Genomic DNA, 22,755 nt, shown 5'->3' with positions numbered 1-22,755 from the left:
TTCTACTATGCCAAGAAATATAATTTTTGTGGTGGGATTCACCGCTTTGGTCTCAGATTCTACAATGCCTAGTTCATTAAATGTCTCAGCCTATCAAAAGCCTTCCAAGCTAGACCAGGTTTCTCAACACCGCCAATATCAAAGACTTTCACAACTATAAAGTAGTCCTGCTCCATGATGCAAGTCACTGCTGAAGTTGTTCTCTGACAACACATGGGACAACTCCTTAATCCGAAGGGCACTGCAGTATTCAAGTAGTAGGCACCGTTCTATGTGAATTGTAATTATGTGGATCAACTGGTAACTATAGAAAGGGTTTGCTCAAATCACGCTTATACATGAGAACCCCAGGTCCTCCAGCCATGACCATTGCATCTTCCCGAGGCAAGTGAGTTAACTGACTATAAAAGTCCAGTTTCCACCCTTGCCGAACTAGGTCGGAATTATGGAGTTACAGTTTGGCTGGACTAACGAGTCCAATCAAAATCGCGCACCGAAATCGAAATCCGGTTCGTAGAGTGTCATGCAGATTTCGGTCGACTGCAGGATTTGCACCGCTAACTCGTTGTCAACAGATATATCTTTTCATGTTTTTAATCTAGGTGCTCACGTGATTTGATGCACTTCGCGATGTAAGACTCGTTTTATCACAATATAGATCTTGATTATCGATCAGATCGTCTTGACTGGGCGCCACCGTTTCGTTTGAAACAAATGCAAGTGATACGAGAGGTTGAATCTGATTGGTCAATAGGAGAGGCATAGAAAGGACATAACTCGTAATAGCCACTGGTGGCGCTACGATCGAGCCCAGGAATTCCAGCCTAGTTCGGCAAGGGTGGAAACTGGACTTTTAAAGTCAGTTAACTCTCTTGCCTCGGGAAGATGTGACAATTGCTGCAAACCCATCAGCTGTTGGGTACTGTAAACGATAGTCCTCCTTTAAATAAATGTAATTAAGACTTGACTGAATATTTGACTGAAAAGAATCAAATCAATAACAGTGCTTTGTCGGAACACTCTGGTGAAATAATCAGCTTGCCATGAAATGGGTCGTTCACAAAATGTGCCACAATGGATCCAAACATCACTTCCTTCTCAATATAATGTGATGTGTCTTGAGAAAACAACAGGGCTGGTGTGTGGTTCTGTAAAGTTTGTTTGTTTCTTGTTTAACGCCGCACTCAGCCGTATTCCAGCTGTATGACGGTGTCTGTAAATAATCAAGTCTGGACCAGACAATCCAGTGATTGACATCATGAGCATCGATCCACGCATTTGGGATACGATGACATGCATCAACAAAGCCAGCGGGCCTGACCACCCGATACCCTTAGTCGCCCCTTACAACAAGATTAAACAGGGCATACTAGCACCTGTATAAATCACTGGCCAACCAAACACTATAATCACAAATAACCTTATCCTGATAGTTTCATAAATAATGACGCCACAGCACAATATTCGGTCGTATTGTCCAATGACCCGTCGACCCATTATAATGTAGATTTTACACTTCTGCGTGTTGAACTAACTAATGTCAACACTAACCGGTAAGCGATACCATCCAAAACGCAATGTAGATATCCCTTGAAAGTGTTCTGTCACAAATATCTTGCAATAAGCACATCGTCATGGCATGCTGTATCATATGCCCGAAGAAGCACAACACCCGACATGGGGTCATGTGACACTGAATTATGACGTCACCACAAATTGTGCAAAGAAGTTTTTGTGCCACAGAATAAGCGGAGCGGAGAGGCTGGGTGGTTTTGATAAAGCGTAGCCACGAGTAAAAATATCTCCTTTCATCCGTCACGCGATGAGAGAAACATGATATCTCACGTGACACTTTCTGTGGCTTACTTTGCATGGAAGACGGAGTACACAAAAGGTCTCCTTGCAGGTAACGAAAAGGGGCGAGGGATGACGAATGCACTCTTCCCGTCAACACGGTGACATCAGCATTACCTGGTGAGTGTTCGAAAGTTCACAGTCGTTAGTTATGTTGTCATGATAACTATGTTCTTACTTACTTACTTTGGAGATTTAACGTGCGCTTTCCGACTGATGCGTATTTCGCACACGGGCCCGGCCAGGCCATTTAATGTGTTTCCGAAAGGGGCGAAAGTGGTCTGTGCAACCCAAGAGGGGGGTTTTATATATGCTATATATATATGTGCTTATATAGAATTTGGGAATTTTGAGATTTGGAATAGATGCCGATGGGATTGGGGAGGAGAACTAAGGGAGCTGGGTATGGTGGATGTTTGTTTGTTTATGTGATTTTGATTTGGTAGGTTATTGTGTTTTTAGATGCGTTTTATTAGTTCCGTTTTTATTAAGAATACGCCTAAGGCCTTGAAGTTTTCTAGTTTATTTTGTGGGTTTAGTATTGCTTCTAGAGTTAGAGCCTTGTTTAGATCGAAGGTGGTTTGTAATGCGGTTCGATGTGTTAGGTAGTGTGTGCAGTGGATGAGTGCGTGTTCTGGGGTTTCTGGTTGTTTGCAGTGTGGGCAGTTACCTGTAGTGTGTTTAAAAAATTTTTTTAGGTGGTTATTTATGTTGGTGTGTCCTGTTTGGAGTTTAGTGATTACTCTGTCGATTTTTTGGATGGATGGAGAATTTTTGGTTTGGTTAGTGGTGTGCTGAGCACTTTTTTGATTTGGCTATTTGAGTTTAGATATAGGTTATGCCATTTTTTTGTGATTTTTTGCTTGTTAACACTTTTAATTTCTGATTTTGAGATGGGTAAGTTTAAGCTTATTTCTGGGATTTTGACGGATAGTTTAGCTGCTTTATCGGCGTTTTCATTACCGTATATTCCTACGTGGGCAGGTATCCACAAGAAGGTTATTTGTTTGCCTGCCTTAGTTAGGTCGTTGGAGCTTTTAAGTATTTGATTTATTAATTTAGGTCGGTTTTTGGTATTTTTGTTTTGGATGGCTTGCAGTCCACTTAGGGAGTCGGTAAGTATTAGGATTTTTTTGTGTTTTTTTTATTCTTGATTATGGAGGGCTGAGGCCATGCCCATTAGTTCTGCCGTGAATATTGATTGGTTGTTTGGGAGTCGGAAGGATTAGGTGGTTTTAGTTGGTTGTGTGGTATGGACTCCGAAACCTGTGTGTTTGGAGGTCGGATCTGAGGATCCGTCCGTGTAAATGTGACACCAATTTGGCCAATGTTCGTGTATGTATGCTAGTGTGGTAGTTTTAGCTATGTTTGGGTCGGTTTGTTTATTTATTTGGCTAGCTAGTGTTGTGTCTATTTTGGGTATTTTAAGTTTAGGGGTGAAGATATTTGATTGTTTGCAGTTTTGTTTAAGATTTTTAATTTGGTGTTCATTTAGGTAGTTTGTTATTCTTTGGGCTATTGGGGTAAGTAAGGGGTGTTTACGAGCTAGAGCTTGGTTTTGGGGGCTGATGTTTTGGTTTATTAAGTTTTGGATTAGAGGGTTTGATTGGGACGCGGCCCAGAAATTTAAGCTTAGCTGTTCCCTGCGTAGACTTCAAGTTGTCCATAACTATCAGCGCTAATGACTGTAAAGTGTTGGCTTCCATTGTCTATTGCTAATCACCCATCAGCGCCAATTACCTGTTGGCTTCCTTTGTTAAGTTTCCACCTTTTATCTTATTACTTTTGTTGTTCTTACATGTACATATATATGCTATATGTTTGTCTTTTCATCTTTCGGGTGTAATCTCAGTTTTGACGATCCCCGAGGATATTGTTCACTCTTCCCGTCAACACGGTGACATCAGCACAACCTGGTGAGTGTTCTTAAGTTCATAGTAGTTACTTATGTTGATAACACAGCTATGTTCTTGGTCCCTGTCCCGAGCTATTTGAGATGTTGAACGTTAGTTGAGCGTTACAGTTACGATATACATTACACGTTATCATACAGCGAGTGACTGTGACCTAGATAGATTCAAATTCAATTCAAATTACGCATTCATATAGCGCTACTTATCCAGACATACTGCCTGCTCAAGAGCGCTCAGTCGTATACTCTTTTGAAGAGGATGGTCTTGAGTTTTGATCTAAAGGTGTTGACATCTTCAGATCCCCTGACATCAATGGGCAGTGCATTCCATAGAGTTGCACCTGCTTTTCGGAAGGTTCTGTCGCCATATGTTGTTCTAGATATGTGATGTTAACAGATAAATGTTCATTAATCTGGCATTGTGTTACCGAATGTTTATGTGCATTATCATGTCAGTTTATCTCTAGTTTTGATCACATCACATCGTACTTCACGGGGATTATAGGTCAAATTTTCCACGTAGTGTGTTGCGGTCATAGGTCAAGGGTAAGGTGTCATGGTGGTTGTGGTGTTATTTGTTTCAGTGTTGTGAAAGCCAGATCAACCTGAATATAACAGTATTTACCAAATATCATGCGGAAATGTGGTGTAGGGAAATACCTTGTTTGTATAGTTGCAGTTATTATGGGGAAAAAACTGTGGAATGTATGAATATAACCATCGGTTATGCTGTGTTTCAATATTGTGTATGTCAAGTTAACCCACATATTGTCAGTCATGCATGGAAACACACTTTCAAAGTTATTCAGGGTAGAAAAGAAGTTTTTTTGCTTGATCTGCGATTTTACCTTAGATATTGTGATACAAGGCAGGCGGCGCTGTATGGAGTGTCTCGCCTTGTGTGAAGGTGCATTTTAGACACTCGTGAAATTAATTGATATAGACATGTTAAGGGAACGACACGAGGGGATGTGGTGATGAATGGGCCCAGGGCATTTATCCTAATAGAATGAAGTTATGATACACCGGATCATCGAGGTTAAATCGTAATGTTCGGATGGTATTGTACAATATGCACGACCATCCAGCCAAACTAACACATAAAGAAAACTACAAGAAGCCATTGACATCAGGAGACCGTGATAAGGGAACCTATCTGCCCAGTGCTTGGGACGTATTGCTTTGATCTTTGTCGGGCCTAATTATGTAGCTGTCTTCCATTTGCCAATTGCTATTTCTATTCTTTTACCTTTTATCAGTGCTGATTACCCCCGGCCCTCCCCTTTGCCCATTGTTAATCATTAATAATTTAATTACTGGCTTCAAGTTGTCCATATCTATCAGCACTAATTACTGTAAAGTGTTGGCTTCCATTGTCTATTGCTAATCACCCATTAGCGCCAATTATCTGCTGGCTTCCTTTGTTAAGTTTCCACCTTTTATCTTATTACTTTTGTTGTTCTTACATGTACATATATATGCTATCTGCCTAAAAGCATTCATTCAACTGATGAAGGAGTAAGTATATACTCCGAAACGTTGTGTTCCTCATAACAAAGGAGTTGACATCCATAAATTCTGTTCCTTATGTGTATCGCTTCTAAATGTCCTTCGGGGCGGTCGGGTAGCCTAGTGGTTAAAGCGTTCGTTCGTCACGCCGAAGACCCGGGTTCGTTTCCCGACATGGGTACAATGTGTGAAGCCCATTTCTGGTGTCCCCCGTCGTGATATTGCTGGAATATTGCTAAAAGCGGCGTAAAACCATACTCACTCACTCACTCACTCACTCACTCACTCACTAAATGCCTTTCAAAGACTTGATTATCTACGTACGTTTTGGAAAATGCTTTGAATAAAATATCATATCAGAGAGGAGATGTGCTTTTCCTGTGCATAACTTCAACTTGTTTCAATTTTCACGATCAGTGGTGGGAGGTTTGTATAACCTGTGAGTATCGTTGGTTGAGACACAGAGTTACTTTTAACATACAAACTATCGTAGATATATCAACAGTCGAGTAACGTGACAATATAAGGCATCCCCAATTTGAATTGAAATTACCATCACGGTGTATAATTTCATGATTGCTAGATGATATGTAAGAAAAAAGGAATAACCTGGGATGCTTATATTTCAAAATTGCTAGGTTTGGGCTAAACACAAGCTAAAATATATCAATGTGTAAATACTTTGGCATCAGTGTTTCCTGAACGATTAAAGATCAATCACATTTCATAACGCCTAGAACCTGTGAATATAAGTTGATTCTTTTTATTTTTCTCTCTTAATTCAACGCCCACAGAAGTTAAACGTATGTGTATACTCGACAAATATGTTCTTGAAATTTACCTTTCACAGTAAACATGGACGCAAAGAAGAGAGTCGCCATTGTTGGGGCAGGCATTTCTGGTTTGTCAGCCATCAAGTCATGTTTGGAAGAAGGTTTGGAGCCTGTGTGTTTCGAACAATATGACAACCTTGGTAAGTTGGTGCAAGTATGTGAATGTGGATTCAAGTGTGGATATGGGAATGTGGGTTCAAGTTTGTTTTAACCCCCTGGATGACACAGGGACATATATGTCTTCAACCCTCACTTTGAAGCCGAAAACATTCAAAATATACTGGCGGAAAAAGGTAACTGTGCTTCATGTGAAGTGTTGTGAATGTTATGTTATTCGTCTGATCAATGTTTTATGATAACAAATACCTGGTAGTAGGAGACAGAACGCCCTGAAAGAGGGGGTGGTGTAACAACTCAATCAACAATGTCAACAAGTGAGATTGTTCTATGGATGACACCGTTATTGAGCAAGTTAGCATCTACACCGAAACGTAACATTCATTGTGATAAAGAAGTTGTATATCCAGAGAACTATCGCCCTTGTTCAACATACCAACTTGTAATATAAATGCCACTTAAAGAAGTTAACAATATCAATATCGGGCGAGATCACCATTTGCGTTAACACATACGAAGCAGCGGCGGTGGATATAAGACACCAGAATGTGACCAGATTGTTGAGCGTTGGATGATCATTACCGTATGCCTCTAGTCCATGAATTGTAATGCCACCCCAAGCCATTGCACATCCATCTTCACACTAACGAACTAAAACGTTATCCTGGACGCCTGTAGATCCTTGCACGGCCATCAGAGCTGTTCAGGTGAACCTGGACTCTTTGTGAATAACTGGGCGTGTAACTGGACTCTTTGTGAATAACTGGGCGTGTAGCTGGACTCTTTGTGAATAACTGGGCGTATAACTGGACTCTTTGTGAATAACTGGGCGTGTAGCTGGACTCTTTGTGAATAACTGGGCGTATAACTGGACTCTTTGTGAATAACTGGGCGTGTAGCTGGACTCTTTGTGAATAAAGTGGGCGTGTAGCTGGACTCTTTGTGAATAACTGGGCGTGTAGCTGGACTCTTTGTGAATAACTGGGCGTGTAGCTGGACTCTTTGTGAATAACTGGGCGTATAACTGGACTCTTTGTGAATAACTGGGCGTGTAGCTGGACTCTTTGTGAATAACTGGGCGTATAACTGGACTCTTTGTGAATAACTGGGCGTGTAGCTGGACCCTTTGTGAATAACTGGGCGTATAAATGGACTCTTTGTGAATAACTGGGCGTGTAGCTGGACTCTTTGTGAATAAAGTGGGCGTGTAGCTGGACTCTTTGTGAATAACTGGGCGTGTAGCTGGACTCTTTGTGAATAACTGGGCGTGTAGCTGGACTCTTTGTGAATAACTGGGCGTATAACTGGACTCTTTGTGAATACCTGGGCGTGTAGCTGGACTCTTTGTGAATAACTGGGCGTATAAATGGACTCTTTGTGAATAACTGGGCGTGTAGCTGGACTCTTTGTGAATAAAGTGGGCGTGTAGCTGGACTCTTTGTGAGTAACTGGGCGTGTAGCTGGACTGTTTGTGAATAACTGGGCGTGTAGCTGGACTCTTTGTGAATAACTGGGCGTATAACTGGACTCTTTGTGAATAACTGGGCGTGTAGCTGGACTCTTTGTGAATAACTGGGCGTATAACTGGACTCTTTGTGAATAACTGGGCGTGTAGCTGGACTCTTTGTGAATAACTGGGCGTATAACTGGACTCTTTGTGAATAACTGGGCGTGTAGCTGGACTCTTTTATGAATAACTGGGCGTGTAGCTGGACTCTTTGTGAATAACTGGGCGTATAACTGGACTCTTTGTGAATAACTGGGCGTGTAGCTGGACTCTTTGTGAATAAAGTGGGCGTGTAGCTGGACTCTTTGTGAATAACTGGGCGTGTAGCTGGACTCTTTGTGAATAACTGGGCGTGTAGCTGGACTCTTTGTGAATAACTGGGCGTATAACTGGACTCTTTGTGAATAACTGGGCGTGTAGCTGTACTCTTTGAATAACTGGGCGTATAACTGGACTCTTTGTGAATAACTGGGCGTGTAGCTGGACTCTTTGTGAATAACTGGGCGTATAAATGGACTCTTTGTGAATAACTGGGCGTGTAGCTGGACTCTTTGTGAATAAAGTGGGCGTGTAGCTGGACTCTTTGTGAATAACTGGGCGTGTAGCTGGACTCTTTGTGAATAACTGGGCGTGTAGCTGGACTCTTTGTGAATAACTGGGCGTATAACTGGACTCTTTGTGAATAACTGGGCGTGTAGCTGGACTCTTTGTGAATAACTGGGCGTATAACTGGACTCTTTGTCAATAACTGGGCGTGTAGCTGGACTCTTTGTGAATAACTGGGCGTATAAATGGACTCTTTGTGAATAACTGGGCGTGTAGCTGGACTCTTTGTGAATAAAGTGGGCGTGTAGCTGGACTCTTTGTGAATAACTGGGCGTGTAGCTGGACTCTTTGTGAATAACTGGGCGTGTAGCTGGACTCTTTGTGAATAACTGGGCGTATAACTGGACTCTTTGTGAATAACTGGGCGTGTAGCTGGACTCTTTGAATAACTGGGCGTATAACTGGACTCTTTGTGAATAACTGGGCGTGTAGCTGGACTCTTTGTGAATAAAGTGGGCGTGTAGCTGGACTCTTTGTGAATAACTGGGCGTATAACTGGACTCTTTGTGAATAACTGGGCGTGTAGCTGGACTCTTTGTGAATAACTGGGCGTATAACTGGACTCTTTGTGAATAACTGGGCGTGTAGCTGGACTCTTTTATGAATAACTGGGCGTGTAGCTGGACTCTTTGTGAATAACTGGGCGTATAACTGGACTCTTTGTGAATAACTGGGCGTGTAGCTGGACTCTTTGTGAATAAAGTGGGCGTGTAGCTGGACTCTTTGTGAATAACTGGGCGTGTAGCTGGACTCTTTGTGAATAACTGGGCGTGTAGCTGGACTCTTTGTGAATAACTGGGCGTATAACTGGACTCTTTGTGAATAACTGGGCGTGTAGCTGTACTCTTTGAATAACTGGGCGTATAACTGGACTCTTTGTGAATAACTGGGCGTGTAGCTGGACTCTTTGTGAATAACTGGGCGTATAAATGGACTCTTTGTGAATAACTGGGCGTATAGCTGGACTCTTTGTGAATAAAGTGGGCGTGTAGCTGGACTCTTTGTGAATAACTGGGCGTGTAGCTGGACTCTTTGTGAATAACTGGGCGTGTAGCTGGACTCTTTGTGAATAACTGGGCGTATAACTGGACTCTTTGTGAATAACTGGGCGTGTAGCTGGACTCTTTGTGAATAACTGGGCGTATAACTGGACTCTTTGTCAATAACTGGGCGTGTAGCTGGACTCTTTGTGAATAACTGGGCGTATAAATGGACTCTTTGTGAATAACTGGGCGTGTAGCTGGACTCTTTGTGAATAAAGTGGGCGTGTAGCTGGACTCTTTGTGAATAACTGGGCGTGTAGCTGGACTCTTTGTGAATAACTGGGCGTGTAGCTGGACTCTTTGTGAATAACTGGGCGTATAACTGGACTCTTTGTGAATAACTGGGCGTGTAGCTGGACTCTTTGAATAACTGGGCGTATAACTGGACTCTTTGTGAATAACTGGGCGTGTAGCTGGACTCTTTGTGAATAAAGTGGGCGTGTAGCTGGACTCTTTGTGAATAACTGGGCGTATAACTGGACTCTTTGTGAATAACTGGGCGTGTAGCTGGACTCTTTGTGAATAACTGGGCGTATAACTGGACTCTTTGTGAATAACTGGGCGTATAACTGGACTCTTTGTGAATAACTGGGCGCGTAACTGGACTCTTTTATGAATAACTGGGCGTATAACTGGACTCTTTGTGAATAACTGGGCGTGTAGCTGGACTCTTTGTTAATAAAGTGGGCGTGTAGCTGGACTCTTTGTGAATAACTGGGCGTGTAGCTGGACTCTTTGTGAATAAAGTGGGCGTGTAGCTGGACTCTTTGTGAATAACTGGGCGTGTAGCTGGACTCTTTGTGAATAACTGGGCGTATAACTGGACTCTTTGTGAATAACTGGGCGTGTAGCTGGACTCTTTGTGAATAACTGGGCGTATAACTGGACTCTTTGTGAATAACTGGGCGTGTAGCTGGACTCTTTGTGAATAAAGTGGGCGTGTAGCTGGACTCTTTGTGAATAACTGGGCGTGTAGCTGGACTCTTTGTGAATAACTGGGCGTGTAGCTGGACTCTTTGTGAATAACTGGGCGTATAACTGGACTCTTTGTGAATAACTGGGCGTATAACTGGACTCTTTGTGAATAACTGGGCGTGTAGCTGGACTCTTTTATGAATAACTGGGCGTATAACTGGACTCTTTGTGAATAACTGGGCGTGTAGCTGGACTCTTTGTTAATAAAGTGGGCGTGTAGCTGGACTCTTTGTGAATAACTGGGCGTGTAGCTGGACTCTTTGTGAATAAAGTGGGCGTGTAGCTGGACTCTTTGTGAATAACTGGGCGTGTAGCTGGACTCTTTGTGAATAACTGGGCGTATAACTGGACTCTTTGTGAATAACTGGGCGTGTAGCTGGACTCTTTTATGAATAACTGGGCGTGTAGCTGGACTCTTTGTGAATAACTGGGCGTATAACTGGACTCTTTGTGAATAACTGGGCGTGTAGCTGGACTCTTTGTGAATAAAGTGGGCGTGTAGCTGGACTCTTTGTGAATAACTGGGCGTGTAGCTGGACTCTTTGTGAATAACTGGGCGTGTAGCTGGACTCTTTGTGAATAACTGGGCGTATAACTGGACTCTTTGTGAATAACTGGGCGTGTAGCTGGACTCTTTGTGAATAACTGGGCGTATAACTGGACTCTTTTTGAATAACTAGGCGTGTAGCTGGACTCTTTTATGAATAACTGGGCGTGTAGCTGGACTCTTTGTGAATAACTGGGCGTGTAGCTGGACTCTTTGTGAATAACTGGGCGTGTAGCTGGACTCTTTGTGAATAACTGGGCGTGTAGCTGGACTCTTTGTGAATAACTGGGCGTGTAGCTGGACTCTTTGTGAATAACTGGGCGTATAACTGGACTCTTTGTGAATAACTGGGCGTGTAGCTGGACTCTTTGTGAATAACTGGGCGTGTAGCTGGACTTTGGGGCCGGATGTTGTGCTCCCTCAACCGGTTGTGTACGGTTCTGTCACTAACCGGTCTGAAAACAGGAATCATTCGAGCTGTTAATGTGGCAGTTTGGTATCAATTCCGTAGATGCACCAACCGAATATGGTTGTCTTGTTGACTTGATGTCTTATGTGCACGACCGGCCCGTGGCAAGTCACGAATGTTCCCTGCTGTAGACGTTGTATTTTAGCAAATCGTAGCATTGTGTATTCGTGCTTTATGGTTTTAAAAACATCTCCTTTCCTCCGTCACGAGATGAGAGAAAATTTATATCTCACGAGACACTTTCTGTGGTCTACCTATCACACAAAGACTTTTCACAACCCCTTGCAATTGCGTCTTAAACAGTTTGCAAAATCTTAAAAAAATTAAATCAAAGTAACAAAAATATTTGAGGCAATTTTTTTTATTTGCAAATAAATAGCCAGGATAAACAGGTAGCCGCTACATCCACATGTGCCCAGGGGCTGGTTGGATATTTTCAACCATTTGAAATAGAAGTAGGCGATATTATACAGTATAAAAAGGATAAGATAAGATAGGTAAGATAGGTGAAAAAGTGGATAGGAAAGGGGCACATAGACATAGAAGATGGTGGTATTGTTCTGTTACTAAATACGCAGCAATACCAGACCATTTATTTTTGGCGTTAACGCACCCATGTATGAAGTTTTCAATGTTATAAATTTGTTTCATCATTTTCTGCAGCTGAACCATACTTAAGTTAGTTTCCTTACATATATGTATTTTACTATATGTATATTATTATGAAGTGATTACGTAGAAAGCTCTGGCCAGGTTCTCCAAGTAGAAAAGACAGTTCTGTAACTTCGACACTAGGATTTATTTGTGTTTCTTACCAAGTTTGAAACTGATTAATCAAATTTCTAACATTATGACATTCATAGAAGATATGCTCCAACGTCTCATATTCTTCATTGCAGAAGTAACATTTAAAGTCTGTAGATATTCCTATTTTGTATAAAAATAATTGTGTTGTTATAATGCGATGTAATATTTTATACTGAAAGTTTCTAGTTTGATTGTCAATGCTGCATTGATTGATAAATTTAAAAGGTGAGGTGGGGTGGGGTTTAACGTCGCGTCCAAGATTATTGCACTTATATAGCGACGTGCATGAACGTGTGTGTGTTTGTGTGGCTGCTTGTACTAGTCCGGACTAATGGCGATTTATAGTGCTAGCCCACTGAGATACCATGCACCAGTTTAACATGAATACCCCACTCAGACAACGTATACTGACTCCTAACCGACCAGTCCTTGCTTTAGGAGATTGAGGATAGAAAGACTAAAATATACACGTAAGGGATAGAGAGAGAAAAGAGGAGAGAGAGATAAAAGTAAAATAAATACCTGAATAATCACCCATTGAGCAGAAAAGTTTGGGGGGAAACTCCGACGAAAAAAGAATTATCGTGAATGTCCGCAAATCGCATTATGTAGTCACGACCACAATACATAGATACATTTGTAAACCTTCACATTACAAACAAGAAAACATTGATGCAGATCATCAAAGTTGCCCGCCATATGTGATGCCTCACAAACGCATAATTATGATGTTACTGAAAGGCACGAAGAAGCATAATATTATTAACCACAAATAAGACAGCGCTGAAAAGTAGGGTAGGTAGGGTAGGTCTATTTAAAACAGTTAACTTGTTTAACGCCCAATCAGCATTATTCAAGCTATTTGACGGTGGACTGTAAATAATCGAGTCTGGACCAGACAATCCAGTGATTGACATCAAGAGCATCGAACTACGCAATTGGAATATGATGTCATGCATCAACCAAACCAGCGAGCCTGACTACCCAATCCTGTCCGTCGCCTCTTACGGCAAGCATGGCTCCGGGTTGCTGAACCTGGGTCTTTATTAAAAAAAGTAGATCGAAGGAAATGGAAGCAATTTCTGGCACAAATGTAAACATGTGGAAACAGTATCAATCTGTCAACAATACATACTCAAATAAATGATTATTTTTTACAAAATGCAAAATGAAGCATTTGGTTATAATAACGAAAATGGAAATAATAAGGACTCCATATGGCAAAAAGGTCATACTAGATGAGGTCTTTTTGTCACAACCACAGATGCATTTACTCAAATATGATCACGAAGTTGGAGAAATTTCAGTACCAGAACAAATCAATAGCAGAGATTCCTCGTCTCTTGTTTTACGTTTTTTGGTCAGTTTCCTTTTTGTATTTCTTTCCTTCAAAGAATAGTAAATATGATCTTGATGAGTTACTTGTTTTTTTCTATGTACTGTTTTTTGTCCAGTGTCAGTAACTGTTGTGGAATGTGGTTTACTTGTAACAATGACTGGTGTGAGTTCATGTGATGATGATTTATATACTGTTAAGATGAAACATAACAATTCATCCATTCTACTAAGCAGAAGTAACACTGCTTGTCCATTCGGATCAATCTGACCCAAACCATTCCGCTGATGAGAGTCAAATGAATCAAAATCCGTAAATATTGCAATGGAGACATAATTAAAAGTTACCAAAAGTGACTTGGATATCAATATTGCTTGTTGAAATGATTGCAGGAAATTTGTTTCCCCTGCTTCAATATTTGGGGCATCTGTGACGGGGCCATAAAACTGATCTGTTTTGTCGACAATATCGCTTGAGGCAGTGGCTGCTGGGAGCTGACCTAAATACCCCTCATAGACCGTAGTGAGCTGTGCATTCATGCAACAGATTATCGAGGTCAGTGGAACACGGTACAGACGCAAATAGATTTGAGGCCCGGGACACAAAATATATGATAGCGACCAGAGCTGCGGCTGTACATTGAATTCCATTAAACGGTTAAAAAATACTACAGCCTTGATGCAAATTCGCCGATACACTATCACTATTTTGCTTTGACTTTGCAACCAAACGTTTCACACGTGGCTATTGGCGGTGCACTGATTAAGAAAAACACGGGGGACTGGGAATACGGAATATAACTATTCCAAATATTTCCAGTGAACATGAGCATCCAAACACAATAACTTGAGATGTTGTCGTTGTTCAATAAGCATATTCAGAACATATTTATATATAATGCTGTTATTTACGATGTCCGGAGTGCAGTTCTTCTTTCGTATACACCGTGCAAATCATAAAATTAGTCCTTGAGGAAAAAAGGACATCGGATTATATATGAATGGTTTTAAAATTTCAGCTTATGACAAGAAAAGGTCAGATGCATCAATTAATTGCATAAAGACGATTTTGAAGTAACTCTTATTGCTGGAAAAGAATAGCATCACCATTTCAAGCACATGATTTGTATGTGTCGTTTCGGTAACTGCGTGGCTTGAAATTTCAAATAAACAAACATGTCGACATACATGCTATAAAACTAACCTTTCCCGTATACTTCCTCGCCCTGAAGAATAACAGTGCTAAAAATATCATTGTTACATCAGTAGATGGTGGATGAAAACAAACCAAGGGAGGTAAGCGTGCAGTTGACTCAAAGTATTTTATGATATATTACGGCGCTTCAACTGTTACAGTTACTGGTGCTCCTCTGAGAGAAACTGTACATTGTGATTCTGTTATTTCAGCCTTTTTCGGAACCATACTTTTTTAATACAGTTCTGTGCAAAGTCAGAAGTTTCGAAAAAAGTTCACGGGATGCATGGGCTACCCTTTGACCTCCGTTGATTACACTACAGGTGTGTTGAAATTGTTGAGGCAAGAGTCGCACAAATATCACATATGTGCAAACAGTTTTAACACAGCACAATGATGATGCAATAAGCGTAAAGCATACCCGGAAAGAACGTCTTTATGTGGTTTTTTTCAGGAAAGCCTGTTTCACACCTGCCTTACCATACCTGATCAAGGGAGGCAATCTAAACAAGATATTTTAAGGTTAATAAAATTATTTGTCATATATATATATAGATATGATTAAATATGAAATCAACTTCAACCAAAATACACATTAAATCTACGAGACCGTTGTTGGACGTGAAAGAATACACGCTGGTCAAGTAAATACATATGCGCTTTGCGAAACGAAGTCTCGATTTAGGAGTTAAATGTCAAAGCGTTATGTTCATTGCAGTGAAATATCAAGTGTTATGTTCATCGCAGTGAAAATATCACTTTTCACAACTTCAGAAAAGTAAGTGTTTCACGCTTATGTTCATTGTTTATAATAAAAGTGTATTTTACACTGGCGATAAACATTATGTTTTAACATTTTCAGATATTTGGATGTTATTGAGTATTTGATGAGCGAAAAAGGTAAACTCATTTGAACCTCTGACTAACGCCAGACACATGCACATCTGACAGGTGTATAATAAGTTTCTCCAAAATAGAAAATGTTATAAACATGAGAAATTGATAGTTTATAACGAATCATTTTCAACAGAATAACGAATGGCAAGAAGCCATATTAACTCTATTATTGACCATCTGTCATTATTTGGCGATACAGGGAAGACAATTTGCGGGGAGGTATCTCTTGTAAGAAAACAGTTCCATCAAAGTGTTCTGTTCACTACAGAGAAATATCAAGTGTTTTGTTCCCAACTTCACGCTTGCACGCTTAAGTATATATTAAAAGTGTATCATGTTTTAACATTTTCAGATATGAGGATGTTTTTTAGTATTTGATGAGCATTTGAACCTCTGTCTGATGCTGCACACAGAATTCTCAATGACACCCGCATATATGACATACTAAGAAGTATATATAATGTGTGTCTCCTAAATAGAAAACGTTTATAAACGCATTGAATTGTTTAGGAGGTGTTTGGCACTACACGGAGGAATACAGGGAAGGTCAGGGCGCAAGAGCCTTTGACAATCTGACAACAAATATCAGCAAGGAGATGTTCAGCTTCAGTGACTTCCCCATCCCTTCCCACTTTCCGCCATTTCTGACGTGCAGTATGGTCCACGACTACCTCAAGAGCTACTGTGAGAATTTTGGACTCGGCAAACACATCCACCTCAACACCAAAGTCATCAACATCAGGAAGTCATCTGACTACAACGTTACCGGAAGATGGGAGGTAGAAACGGAGGAACCCCAGAAGACTCAAAGGGATATCTTTGATTTTGTCATGATCTGCTCAGGTTTCTACAAGAAGCCTCGATTCCCTGACGTTGAAGGAATGGATACTTTCAGAGGAAGCATTGAGCACTCCATGAAGTTCAAAGATGCTGCGAGATACAAGGGCATGAACGTACTTGTTGTTGGTGAGGAATGTGTGTTGCAATTGTAGAGCATGATCAATCTATGGGTCAATTGAAATATCCCCATCTATGGAATCTTAGAAGGGATACTGTCCCACTGTCACCCTTTACAAAAACGAGCAAAAAGTTTTAAAATTAACAAAGCATGACAATGCAGGAATGTGACATGTTGACCAATTTTGCTTCTTTTTCTAAAGGCAACAAAGTGACAATGCGACAATGTCCATTCTAGGTGATTCAGTGGTGCCCCCAGCACAGCATGCCTAAAGCTAGAGCAATCTTATCAGGTTACATTCACTCTCACACATAAACAGAGTTGTTCCAAGCTCTTTTACGCGTTACTGTAATTCATTATGATAGAAATGTAGATTGGTTCACAAAAATGTGATCACTCAAGACCTTTGAAGGGAAGCACATTATGGTTACAGTTTTCGAAACCTTTGAAAATAGTTATTCTGTCTTAATGTATGTTTTATATATTCAGGAAACTCAAATTCCTCTGGAGATTTGGCTGCCGAGTCTGCTCGCTTCGCACATCAGGTATGTTGCATTCAAACGTAATGTAGTTAGTTATCCGCATGTGAAAATAGGGTTCCGTAAGTTGTCAAGGTCAAATATGTTATCATTTCACCACTTTGTAATGGTCAGTCTACATGTATAATTCCCGAATATCTAAAAGTATACTTGAGTTGCCAGTTGTAATACTGTCCCTGAATCACAGCAATATGCCACCAAAAGCAAAGCAGTAAAGATGGAAACCGTGGTCTGGCGATGCAACCATGTGTCTACTTGGAATTTGGTCAGAGTTTCATGTCCACACACAGCTGGACAGTCTGCCCAAAGAAGACACTGCTGTTTATGATAAAGTCAGCAAATGAATGAAATGCAAGGGCTAGGATAAAACGGCTATTCAATGCAAAGAACATACCAAGATTGAGTGCAGCGATAAACGTATAACTAGTGGCCAGTCTTGGGAACTATGCAAGTTTAATACTGAGCTGAATGCTTATTTATTGGAGATGATGACCAACACGTGCAACATTACCAGGAAGAAGATGATGATGGACCGGATGTGGAAACCTTCCACGATAACACTGCATCTTGCAGTGGAAATGATGCTGCTGACAATATGACGATGCTGATAACCAAATAACAATAACACGTTATGATGACGACTTATCATCACACAATTACGATTTACCCGGTTCTAGATCCAAAGCCCTATTTCTATGCAAACATTTATCCTTGACTGACAGCACCAAAATGTCACTGAAACCAAAGTGGCAAAGGGGAAATTTATGGTCAGATGATCCAAACATGTGCCTTCTTAGCATTTGGCCAGAGTTATATATCCACGCAACAGCTGTAAAGTCCGTCCTAAGCAGACAATTATGATGATTTTCTGTTGCTGTGGGGTTTCAGAGCCAAGAATACATCAGATAGCTTTGATCACTGATCATCACAATAGGCATATCGACTTCGCTATCAGGGATACCAACTGGTACATTCCACTTGTGGGATTGTGGGAGAACATGTTCACTGTCTGCAGCAGCCCGTAAAGCAACTAGATATCTGTCAAAAATATATTTGTAATGACACACAGGCTGGAGTATAATTGAATGCCATCCTTTTCTGTTCACAATCAGAGTGATAATGCTGTGGCACAATCATTGGGACATGAGCCGCATCTATTGCCCCAACAGAGTTAGGGAGTGAGTGAATATAGTTTTACGCCACTTTTAGCAATATTCCAGCAATATCATGGCGGGGGACACCAAAATTGGGCAATCGAACCCGGGACTTAGGCGTGACGAGCGAACGCTTTAACCACTAGGCTACTCGACCGCCCCCAACACAGTTAGAAAATTCCATTTGTTCTGAAAGTCTTCACAATGACTGGACGTTTGATTCCTTTTGAATATTTGGAGGACAAAGACGATCGAATATGGCTCTGGACATTCGATCGTGCTCTCTCCACAGAGAATCATCGAAATTTGCAAAACAATTACACCAATTCCTACCTCTATGTTTTGTCCATAGGATACGTTTTCGCAACAATGAGCATCCAACACGAAAAATCTTAGAATGAGTCGACGTCTTTTGTCCTGTCTGAAAAGACGTCTGTATTTGGTCATTACTTATTTGAAAATGGAACTCAGCTCTCCATATTACAGGATATTTAATCTGTACCTCTTTTTTAATCTTCATGTAGGTGTATTACAGTGTAGGAGAAGGTATGTGGATGGTACCATCGATTGTGAAAAACGGGATGCCATACGATTTAGTTCTTCTCAAGAGGTCCAACTTGTGGAATGCTTCAAAGTTTTCAAAGGTGGTGGCAAACATGTGCAACGACCGACTTGATCATGTTCTTGGCGGAATATGCCCGTCTTCTCCGCCTTCAAGAAGCAGAAGAATGGTGAACGATAAAGTCCAGTACAATATCATGAATGGAAGGATTAAAGTTGTCAAAACACTCACTCGTCTTGGACCCCATGAAGCTGAATTTGACGATGGCACTATCCTCAAGAACTTGGATGCCATTTTATTTGCAACCGGATATCAGCTGTTAGTTGACTTCCTTGATCACGAGGAATCGTATAAAGGGGGTAAGAACGATAATATGCTATGTAAATCATATATTTTACTACTTGCGCGTAATTACAGATACAAAGTCTGGAAAGTGGTTTTAATAGAAAACCTTAATATGTCGATACAATGTTTCAATCTGTTAATACCTGACGATATTTTGTGCAAATGTTACAAGCTACTACTATGTTACACTCCTATCTGCAGATAATGGCAAGCTGAATCTGTACAAGATGATGTTCCCATTATGGCACCATCACACATTGTCGCTGGTAGGCTGTGTTGACACCACTGGTTCCTTTCCACCATTAACTGAGCTGCAAGGTCGTCTCGCTGCCAGAGTATTTGCTGGCTATCACAGACTGCCTTCTCTTGAAGTCATGGCGGATGATGTGGAAAAGACAAATTCATTTGTTCTTCAGAGATTTGGACGCTACAAATATCTGGTTGGTATTATATTGACGTCACATTAGCCAGACAAAAAAGTCCCTGAAACAGTTTTAAAATAATCTTATCGTGAGTAATTAAGATAGTACAAAATATGTTCCCCAAATTTTCACTGCTCACTACGCACCTTACCATGGCTTTGCCAATTGAAAGATTTGATTTTTTTACACCTGGCTGTTTTTTTAACCTGAAACATTGAAATAATTGTACAGTAAAACATATATTCTACCTTCCAGATGCCAACTATTATCTCTTGGGATGAACTGGCAGCGGACCTGGGTGTTGCACCGTCCTGGTGGGATCTGATCAAGGCCGGACCCCGACTCGCCTACCTGTACTACTATGGGCCTGCCTTCCCCTATTACCACCGTATGTGGGGGCCTCATCCGTGGCGTGGTGCTAGGGATGCCATCGACCATGCACTAGAACATGGTCACTATGCCAAGCAAGTGAGGCATGTCCAGGGACCGGACCATGAGGGTTCCAGCTTCATGCCAAGATTCATTATTGTGTCTGTCCTCGCTGTCTTGCTGACTACGATGTACAATGGCTGAACGTATTCCTTTTAATCATCACTGTCAGATGCTAAACATCATGACAAAGTACAACAAGAATTTAAAACATTTATTCCAGATAGTACTGAATATTTGCGCTCCATTTGATGGTAACCTGACAAAGTTTGGCTTACAGACAAAACGACGAACCTTCGTTGAGCTACCTTTATAAATATTAACTCACAGTTCCTTATATCAGGTGATAGCTCGATATGTGTATGAACTTTACATCGGCCAATTACCTGCTTGTGACAGAATGGGGGTTAAGCTGTCTGTTTCAGAATGGAGGCCATTTGTAAGGATAGTGTGTCCTGCATCCCGTTACTAGCTAGTAAAGAAAGAAATGTTATATGCATGTGTGTATAGCCACCAATCTTAAATGTGGTACAATTATCTGTCAGATAGCTGTAAGATAATTTGTTATTCATGCCATCTTTATGTCGAAGCACATATCACTACCTTATTAGGACAGCATCCTTAAATACTTGGAGGTTATAATGACAACATGTGGGATACTTTGTTGGATAGTTTTAGCATGGAAGGATTTTCTGTAGATTCAACTATAAATAGATTTGGTAAATGCTTCTTAGATATTTGCATATCTTTTCGATATCATAACGTCCAGGTTGTGAATGGGGGATGTGGATCAGACGCATATGTGGGGATTTCGCTTTTATGGGGGATTAAGGCACTAGCGTGTATTATAATATATTATGTTCATCTGAGTTATTTGATAAATGATGTAGGTTTGACATTGAGTCGCCACATCTTCCTCTCACAATGGATTGACATACGTTGATGCATCTGGACAGGATAAAAGTGATCCAATTATTAATGAATCGTTCAATGTGTTAACTTGTTTTTTGTTTAATGCCGTACTTAGCAATATGGCAGCAGTCTGTCAATAATCGACTCTGCATCAACCAAGTCTTCCAGCCTGACCACCTGATCACTTGAATCTTTCAGATTTGCATGGACCAGCGATGGAGATGATAACTTGAGATACAATTTGTCATCAGATGAAGAATCTTATTTACTTGAAAAGGCAACAGATGCAGCATTCGTTAACATCAATGCTAGTGTTAAAAATATAACTGAAGCCTTATGTGTGGCTGCATCAGATATGTAGAGAAAGGTCTGTTTTAACAAAATGTATCGTCAGTGGTATGATAGTTCCTGTGAGTTATTAAAGAAAGAAAGATGCAAATGTTTGAATCTTTTTAGAGGGAGAAAAGACTTGGTTTCATTGGGAAATTGTCACCTGATCCGGAATCAGTATAATGTAACATGTAGACAAAAGAAAGTTGAAAACTATGACATGAAACAAGAGTTTCATGAGCAAAACATTGCTGTTTCAAAAGTCTTTCAAATTTCAAAAATCCGGAGACAACTCCACGCAGTCAGAAAAGTATTAGTGAGTGAGTTGGGTTTATCGATGCTTTTAACATTATTCCAGTTATATCACGGCGTGTCAGCTTAATGTGGGAGGAAAGCCCGAAGTGATGCAGGTCTCAGACGTTTACCACTTCGGTGAAATCTACGAGCACGGATATGGTGCTGACAAACCTAGAAACATAATCGGGGCGAACCGGGATTCGAACCCACAATCATAGGTTTCTGGCGTGTCGAAGGGACTCAACTCTGCACAGCGAATTGCAGCGCCATAGACGACTGGGCCACCCGTGCTCCCCAGAAAAGTATTAATATCGAATATTTGTCTGATCATTACAAAAACAAGTTATGTACATCCAATGGTGACAAAGATGATGACTTTTCCTTGGATTTGAAGATGATCATTTATTGCATATGCTGATATCCAATTATGACGAGATATACACGAGACTCCGATTACAAGTGATCAAATAAGGGAAAGCATTTCTCATCTCAACATAATTCAGCTGCATATGACCAAATTATTTTAGAGTCACACCCCCTTAATGCCCAGCGCCAGGCAGGGTAAAATCAAGTACCATCTTTTAACGGCGGGCGATCGAATGCTCTTCGCTCCACCACGAGACCAGGAAGGTGGTCTTATACTTTCCTGAAGACGTGGCACTTGCTATTACCGTCCCTCTATACACAGACAAGGTTCATTGAATGAAACAAATAAGTACAGACACATTGACTTTTCAAGCAAAGAGTTCACATATATCACTAACAAAATATTAGTATACTGGGCTGATGGTTTTGAAAAGACTAGCATGGCACAAACTAGTTTTAGGCAAGGATACTCGAAATGGATAATTATATGTATGTTGCAAACAATAGTAAAAAGTACTTAGCAAAGAAGGGTGGTTCAAAATATGTAATTATTGTAGATTCTTCCAAATCCTTTGATTCTCTTAACAGGGCTTTTCTCGAGCTTGAGGTTTGTGTTTTCAACCCACACTACGTAGGAAGACTACGTGCAGCATGCACGCAACTGAAGTCCATGACATGCAAAATGGGCGATCTTTTTCAATTGATCTTCCCTTCACTAACCCGCTAGGTTCGCTGACCCGGACGGTCCAACCTTTAACTGACGGCGCATGTGGTATGCGCAATACGAGCACTACATGTTACTATGACGCCTATAGACAGTTAACTAGTATAACCT

The 22,755-nt window shown here is 40.9% G+C and overlaps 1 protein-coding gene across 3 annotated transcripts; it reads left to right on the top strand.

Annotated features, from left to right (window-relative positions):
- Window positions 1-1,782: 1,782 nt before the first annotated feature.
- On the top strand, window positions 1,783-21,003 carry LOC124148640 (flavin-containing monooxygenase 5-like). 3 transcript variants are annotated; one of them, XM_046519840.2, is made up of 8 exons: window positions 1,783-1,974; window positions 3,707-3,770; window positions 6,126-6,248; window positions 16,117-16,572; window positions 17,054-17,109; window positions 18,782-19,178; window positions 19,366-19,604; window positions 19,842-21,003. In XM_046519840.2, the coding sequence occupies exons 3-8, from the start codon at window positions 6,131-6,133 to the stop codon at window positions 20,157-20,159; spliced, it is 1,584 nt and encodes a 527-aa protein (XP_046375796.2). In that variant the 5' UTR covers window positions 1,783-1,974; window positions 3,707-3,770; window positions 6,126-6,130; the 3' UTR covers window positions 20,160-21,003. The 3 variants fall into 3 exon arrangements, with proteins under 3 accessions (XP_046375796.2, XP_046375797.2, XP_048250029.1); XM_046519841.2 differs by lacking the exon at window positions 1,783-1,974 and having other exon boundaries at window positions 3,695-3,770; XM_048394072.1 differs by lacking the exons at window positions 1,783-1,974; window positions 3,707-3,770 and adding an exon at window positions 15,164-15,231 and having other exon boundaries at window positions 6,121-6,248.
- Window positions 21,004-22,755: the final 1,752 nt, after the last annotated feature.

This window comes from Haliotis rufescens, unplaced genomic scaffold (assembly GCF_023055435.1).
Source record: "Haliotis rufescens isolate VD_foot unplaced genomic scaffold, xgHalRufe1.0.p SCAF_13, whole genome shotgun sequence".
NCBI classification, from domain to species: Eukaryota; Metazoa; Mollusca; class Gastropoda; order Lepetellida; family Haliotidae; genus Haliotis; species Haliotis rufescens.
Note: the sequence above shows the minus strand (reverse complement) of the source record. Positions and strands in the feature narration are given on the sequence as shown.

What these genes read in the sequence shown, in the direction of transcription:
- LOC124148640 (XM_046519840.2), top strand. Translation starts at nt 6,131, where the DNA reads ATGGACGCAAAGAAGAGAGTCGCCATTGTTGGGGCAGGCATTTCTGGT. An exon ending in CTGCTCGCTTCGCACATCAG is followed by an intron (nt 17,110 to 18,781) that starts GTATGTTGCATT and finishes ATCTTCATGTAG; the next exon opens with GTGTATTACAGTGTAGGAGA. An exon ending in TTGGACGCTACAAATATCTG is followed by an intron (nt 19,605 to 19,841) that starts GTTGGTATTATA and finishes TCTACCTTCCAG; the next exon opens with ATGCCAACTATTATCTCTTG.